The sequence below is a fragment of the Propithecus coquereli genome, unplaced genomic scaffold, assembly GCF_000956105.1.
Source record: "Propithecus coquereli isolate 6110/MARCELLA unplaced genomic scaffold, Pcoq_1.0 Scaffold56, whole genome shotgun sequence".
Lineage (NCBI taxonomy): Eukaryota > Metazoa > Chordata > Mammalia > Primates > Indriidae > Propithecus > Propithecus coquereli.
In genome coordinates, this window is record NW_012151507.1 from 1,413,195 (window position 1) to 1,420,586 (window position 7,392).

At 43.1% G+C, this 7,392-nt stretch overlaps 2 protein-coding genes across 2 annotated transcripts in view; one reads left to right on the forward strand and one right to left on the reverse strand.

Moving 5' to 3' along the window:
- MPC2 (mitochondrial pyruvate carrier 2) overlaps positions 1–4,099 on the reverse strand; it is a 29,250-nt gene extending 25,151 nt beyond the window's left edge. Inside the window, exon 1 of the mRNA XM_012657761.1 lies at positions 3,777–4,099. Within this exon, the coding sequence (XP_012513215.1) occupies positions 3,777–3,885 (109 nt within the window). The 5' untranslated portion in view covers positions 3,886–4,099. The remainder of the gene's footprint in view (positions 1–3,776) is intronic.
- Positions 4,100–4,661: 562 nt separating this feature from the next.
- Positions 4,662–7,392, forward strand: part of DCAF6 (DDB1 and CUL4 associated factor 6) — a 183,439-nt gene continuing 180,708 nt past the window's right edge. The window contains exon 1 of the mRNA XM_012657706.1: positions 4,662–5,068. Within this exon, the coding sequence (XP_012513160.1) occupies positions 4,972–5,068 (97 nt within the window). The 5' untranslated portion in view covers positions 4,662–4,971. The remainder of the gene's footprint in view (positions 5,069–7,392) is intronic.

Consider the following 7,392-nt stretch of genomic DNA (forward strand, 5'->3'; position numbering starts at 1 on the left):
ATATATAAATATCATAGACTGGCATTAAAATTTTCCACTGACAAATCTCTACAGCAAGAAAATAAGTTGTTCTAATAGGAATGATAAAGAATTGTGTTAATTCAAACTATGTGGGTATCTACAGATTATTTGATCCACATCTGGCTTTATTTACAGATAGTGAAACAATATATATTTTGAACTAAGTTGCATTTAGTTATCTAGTGTAACATCAATTCCCTTAGCATTTAATTTTGAATTTTTATGATAAAGACATTCTCTTATAAACACTGCTAACATTGGTTCATTTAGTATGTTTTTATTTAAAAAGAAATACCCTCTAGGTCTTTAAAATAAACAATTCTCTTACCTAAGAAAAATGCTAACATTCTTCTTATTACTACCTTAAAGCAATTTCTCCCATGAGTCTTGAGAGAACAACATATAATACAGAGAATAATATTCTTAGCAGCAGTACACTAAGCACTGCAACAAGTTTCACAGAACTGTTTTTTCAAAAGCTCTTCCACTTAAGCCAAAATGTAATCCAATGAAAGCAAAGCTACTGTGAGCTAAAATGATATGGTTCAGATAGCTGTTTGCTAGGCTAACTTCACCAAAGGATAGTTTTTAGACTCTTTAGAGCTGTGATCTTCCAAGTTCTTTTGAACATATGCCCCAACAGTTTAAAAAAAAAATTGAGCCCACATTCTCTTTATATATAGTTTATATATTCATAAGCTATATATAATTACTGTACTCATATATTTATGTTATAAAATATATACACAATGAAAAATTTAAAAGGATGAAAAACAGTAAGCATTAACAGAAGTTCTATTATTTTCTTCCTACCTTCCAGTGTTTCATTTTTTGCACCCTTTGGGATGATTCTCCCTATTTTGAAGCAAACAAATACAAAGAAATGACATTCCTCCACTAATAATTTTTTTTCTCAACTAAACTTTTAAGAAAACAATGGGCAACATAACTTGAAGGTTATTTTTCTGACAAATACCTAGAGTATAGCTATGAGCTGGTTAGTGTGGAGTCACATACTTTTATAAGTCAGGTGGAAGGGATGGGAGGAGTGACAGACATCCTTTTATGTGAGTTGAGGAACTTGATTAGGACACACATTTGGCTAGAACTCTACTCCTCTACAGAGGCAGATCATGATGTGCCAGGAACAAAACACAGGCAAATGGATGACAAAGTCTCAAAATTCTGGGCCACAGGTCAGAGCAATACTCTAACTATAATAATATACCTATATAAACACATATTCTTGTTACTTTTATACTTGTCAGCGATAAAATTAAATCTCAAAAATTTAGAATCAGCAATGTGTAGTTTCCAACTGTTAATACTGCATATCAATTTTTTTTTTTTTTTTTACAGAGTCTTGCTTTGTTGCCTGGGCTAGAGTGAGTGCCATGGTGTCAGCCTACCTCACAGCAACCTCAAACTCCTGGGCTCAAGCAATCCTTCTGCCTCAGCCTCCCAAGTAGCTGGGACTACAGGCATGTGCCACCATGCCTGGCTAATTTATATATATATATATTTTTAGTTGTCTAGCTAATTTCTTTCTATTTTTTTAGTAGAGACGGGGTCTCGCTCTTGCTCAGGCTGGTCTCAAACCCCTGAGCTCAAACAATCCGCCCACCTCGCCTCCCAGAGTGCTAGGATTACAGGTGTGAGCCACCGCACCCAGCCTGCATATCATTTTAAAAATCCCTTCTATGTCAATCTAGACTAGTGTTTAAAGGGTAATTCAATAGCAAATACTATTATGCAAAACAGTATGCAAAATCTTGAATATTCACTCTGGATAACTCTTGGAACAATAATCAGCATTTCCTCAGATTTTATTCAATACTGAGTCAGCAGTTATATTTTTCATACTTCTATATACTTTCATACTTCTCCTGAATACTGAGTCAGCAGTTATATTTTTCATACTTCTTCTTTCTATATTGGTATGCCTGCAATTTTTCAATCATAAATAATTTAGCAGTGACAGGTATCCTTACTCTGCATATTGTTCAAAAGCTTAGATGGGAGAGAATTAACATTTGTTGAGAGTCAAAATGTGAACACTGTGCTACATGTTTTATGGACTATTACATCATTTACTTTTCACAATTCTTAAATGGTCATAATTATTATTCCCATTTTACAGATTAGAAAACTAAGGCTTGGGAAATTTAAGGTCAAAGTTACACAGCCAAGACTCAAATGTACGTCTGTCTCGTGTCAAAGACTATGCTCCTTCTACCACATTGAAAAAGGAGTTAAAATAACTGAACCATTTCAAGGATATTCAGATGAAATGCACATTCTACAAGAGAAAGGTAACTCCATTCTGCAAGTAAAGTGTTATAAGCAATAATCACTAACTTAGCTAACAGCCGAGGCCTGGAAATCAACAAAAGACTGTCCTCCAATTATGTATTGTTTTAAGTGGTTTATGATTGCTCCACTTCTACCCTGCCCTTATCCTACAGTCCAAACACAAAGCTTAAGAAGGTTAGAGTTGACTCTACAAAATTCAGTTGCCTCTGTAATGCCCAGATCATTGCAGAAGCATAGCCCAACCCTGCCTCCTGAAAATCTTTGCCACAAAACACAGCACAATTCCCCAAAATTCAGTGTTTAAAGAACTAAAAGGCAAATAAAACTAAAATTTCTTTATCAATAACACCCTCTCCTTAAAGATCAGTTTTCTAATGGGTTCAAGATTGCAGTAAACTATATTAAGTAGAGAGAGGCACTTTTTGGGCAGCACTTCAATCTTTCAATTTATAACACATTTTCTCATTTGCTAGTCTTAGGCTTGAAAGAGACCTCAGAATATATGTGATTTTAGTCTCTAGCCAAATAAGCATTATTACTTCCCATTTTGTAGAGGAAGTAACAGAATTCTGTATCTTTAATAAAGAGTTGAAGGGACTGGTTATCTTCCAGTTTCTTACAGAATTATTTTTTTCAACCACAAGAACACTGTTTTTCCAGTAGGACAAGAGAGAGCTGACATTTACTGAGCATTTACAAAGAATCAAGCATATGTTATCTTTACTTCTCACACATGCCCCACATTTTACAAAAACTAACACAGAGATCTAGGATTTTGCTCAAGGTCACAACTATACCAAGTGGTAGAGCGAATTATATCCAGGTCTGGCCACAGAAAAAGGTCCAGGTAGAGCTTGTTCAATAACTTCATAAGTAAGGATAGATTTAAAGAAACAAATTGGACTTGTGGGATGAGGAATGACACTGAGACTGAAATCTGGGTAAAGCATCCAGTTTGAGGGAGGGCTTAATCTGCAGGCCTCTGCCAGCAGGAGCTGAAAGTAGTATTATGACCTTTACTTCAAACTCTCTAGTGCGACAAGCCACCTATCCAGCTCCTCCTTGCGTCGGTCAATATACAACAATTCGTGGAAGGAAAGAGGGGAGAATGAGGGTTTCATGGTGGCCTTAAGACCTTTTCGTGGCCGCAGAAGTTGAGAAGGCTCAAATCTGGAGGCCAGGTCTGGGTTTGAGCCGCGCATAAGGGAGCCTATTCAACAAAGGCCAGGAAAGGCGCTGCCTTGAGATTCAGGGGTTTATGAGAGACGGACGGAGAGAAGGTGAAATGCAGAGAGGTTAGGAGATAGACGGATTCACTTGAGCGGAAGGGGTTGGTGCTGCAGGATGCCTCTAGCGGCAGAGTTGTCAGTGGGCCTCTAAAAGGTCCATTTTAGAGGGAGAGGGAGGGAAGGTCTTGGTGGGAGCCATTCTGGGAACATTACCTGCTGGGTGGTTGTACAACGGCCTCAATTTTTCGGGCAGCATCAGCTCCACTTTGTCGAGGAGCTGGTGGTAGGCGGCCCGCAGGCCTCGGGCGCTGGCAGCAGACATCTCCGCTGCCGAGTGATCGTGGGCAGACGGGTAGGAGCGTGGCTGTATCCTCGTCCCTGGCTGACAACGAAGGGCAGCTAGTCACTTTCCCCTGCCACAGAGCCTGGCGTCTCCCTCTCCCTTAGGGTGCCCTTCCCGCGGTTGTGACTGTCCCCCAGTGAACCACCACTCAGCCCGCGCCCAGCGCAGGCTGAGGGGGCGGAGGCTCGGCGACGGCCCGCCCCGAGCCAGCCTCCTTCCCTCCGGCAAGGGAGACTGAGGAGGAGTCATGGCAACAGGTGCCAAAGACATTGCCTCACCAAGTCCACCTAGACCCCTGGTGACAGCGCGCTTGCGCCCGCGGAGCTGCCCTTCGTGATTGGCCTGCCCCGAGGCGTGGGCGGGGTCGAGCCAGAACCTCCTACTTCTCCTTTCTGCCCTAGAGGCCATGTTGGAGAAGGGAAAGTGAAGCCGCACCTGCTCTAATGCCCCGTCACATTGACTAAGGAGGCCCGCAGTTAAAATGGGCTTTTCGGGTCTTCCGTGCCCCAACTAAAGATGACGCCGCACAACTCTCTTCTTTTGAACTGAGACTCGTGAGCTAGAGACTACAGACATCAGCTTTTTCTCTTTCTACGCCTCTTTTATCCATAGAGAATTAAGGATTTGGCTAGAGCGGCCTGAATCTACTCCTCCAGGGTGAGGGAAGCCGTGGCGCGCACTGGCCTCAGTTCCAGGGTGGTCATCATCTCGCGAGAAATGCTTGGAAGGGAGGGTGTCCAGAACGAGGAGAGGGAGGAGTTGCGACCGCCTCCGCCTCCGCCTCCTCCTGTTGAAGGGGGGGCGGAGGGAGGAGACTGTTGCTGATCTCTGGATGTTCTGGGTAGTCTGAGAAGGAGAGTATGAAGCGAGCTCCGGCCCGGGTGCGGCCGGGCTTCGGGGGCCAGGGCGGCGCCGCAGCTGCCGCCACCTCGGTCTGACGCTGCGCCCGCGAGTCCCGGTGCGCGGATGGTGCCGGTGCGGCTCGGGTGTTGATCCGCGTGTCCCCTCCCCCTCCTCCCCTCCCCCACCGGTGGTCTCCCCTCTTACTCCGAGTCAGGCTGAGCCATGTCTCGGGGTGGCTCCTTCCCACACCTGTTGTGGGACGTGAGGAAAAGGTCCCTCGGGCTGGAGGACCCGTCCCGGCTACGGAGCCGCTACCTGGGTGAGCGAGGGCCCCAGGGCGGGGGCGCTGAGGTCGCCGCCCAGAGGTGGGGGAGGGGGTCGCGCCGCCAGGGCTGTTGGAGGTGGGACAGCGCCTCGGCAGGGGTGCCTCGGAGACTCTGGGGTGCTGGGTGGAGCTTTGGCCTCCGGACTCCGCGCCCGTGCCTACCACTGTCAAGCCCCCTGTGCATGCTGTCAGACGCCGCCCTTGCTAGGTTTTCCTCGAAGGGCTGGGCAATGGGCAGAAGGTACTGGGGCCTGGAAAGGTGTTGGGGTCGCTCCTGGGTTTGGGACTCAGGAGAAGACTTGCGGAACCTCACGGAGCCGCAGCGTTTAGAGCAAAAGTTGGCGCTTTTGCTCTTCTCCAGCGCTCTCTCCCCGCTCAACCCAATGAACCTAAGTTTTTGTTGACCAAACCCTCCTCTTCAGTCTCCGGAGGGTTTAGGTGTCAGCTGCGACGCGTTGACCACCCCCAGGGACTTCACGGTCGGAACACCCTCCGCGTAAACTGTTCTGCGGCGCTGAGCCAAAACCTAAAAGTGATAGCTGAGCTCTCCCCGCCCCCGCGCGCTTTCCCAGTTCACTCTGCTGTGCAGTTCGTTTTGACCGCTTAAAGGTGGTGTAGGGTTTCACGTTCCTATTCCCACCCCTGGAAAACACACTTGGCATTTACTGTTTCTCAGTTAAGCTTTCTAAAAACAGCCTTCGATACTTGAGGGAACAGTATTCTACTTTTTTTTTTGGTTTGGTTTTGGATAACATTGTTTTGTGAGGATTCTGGGTCACGCCTGTGTCAACTAAAAAGTTGTTTCTTGAAAGTGGACGTACTCAGTAAGGGTGTTTTCTCTTTCTTCCTGTGCATTCTTTTCATTACTTTTTCTTTTCGGAGGTAAGGCAGACAGCATCAAATAATTTTTTGCTTTCCAATTTATCACTTCTGGTTAGAAAAAAGTATTTGTTGGTGTTATTTGTTTTTGATTTCAAGTAAATAGAAGAAAATGAAATCTCGTTACAGCCAACAACAAACAGTTTTGGTTTGTAAATTATTTAAGAGAGGTTAGCCTGCAATTTCTAAATTCTTGCTTTTTAGTGATTCAAATAACAGGAATACGTTCTCCTTGTAAAAATTCACTAAAAATGAAGCAAAAATCCCTGTGATCCCTCTCATTCCACTTCCATCCTGCCCTTAGAGGTAATAATGTTTTCTAATATTTTTCCAGACCTTTTTCTTCTTACAAGCTCATATGTACATATAAAAATGCTGTAGGAGTGTGTGTGTGTGTGTGTGTGTGTGTGTGTGTGAGAGTGTGAGAGTGTGAGGGGGGGAGAAAGAGAGAGAGAGAGAGAGAGAGAGAGAGAGAGAGAGAATACACCTGAATACATAGTATCATTTTTGTAAACATTGTTTTGCAACTTGCTTGCTCTACGCTACATTTTGGACATCTTTCCATGGCACTAAAAACAGATCCATTTTGCCTTTTAAATTATTACATAGTAATTAACATTATGAAGTACCATAGCCTACACAACCTTCCTTCTTTAAATGAACGTTCACCATTACTAACAGCACTGCCAATGAACATCCTTGTACGTGACTTTGTGCATTTGTTGTGGGATAAGTACCTAGAGTGGTGATTAATCATTTTAAGATTAAACATCTGTAGAGAGTGCGTATTAAAACCGTAAACCTAAAAAGGTGTGCAGTATTTCTTTTAGAAGTTTTTTTTGCTGAGAACTTAATTTTAGTTTAAAACAAACATCAACATTGGTTTGCATGAATGAATGTAATTTGGTCCTAATCTCAATTATTTGGGCACTTTAAATAAGCGCTTATGTATAGTTTTATATGTTAATGTTTACTTCTGGTTCAATTAATTCAGCTGTATCTGTGAGTTAATTAAAATGTAACAAAACCATACACTTTGTTTTTCCTTACCTACTCTAACTCCCTAATGGAAGTGGAGTTTGTGTGTTGGGTACAGGGCAATTGAAGGTCCACTGGCTTTAGCAGAAAGCCTGAATTATAGTTCTTTAAATATGTGTGTGTGTGTGTATATATATATATTCAGGGAGTTCTTTACGTTAAGTAATATTTTAAGTACCATAGTATGTATTTGTAATAAGCACATTCTTGAAACAGCTTCCTTTAAAAGTGGTTTTCTAAGTATTTGAAAATAGTTTATAAAGAACAGTAATTTCTTGATCTTTACCCTTAGTCGGCCTTTGCACCATTAGTTTATCTAACTCTTCCACACTTCAGTGCGAACCTTATCTCTGCATTCGGGAAACAGCAAAATCCACATTAGTAGTGTCTGAATTAATGAC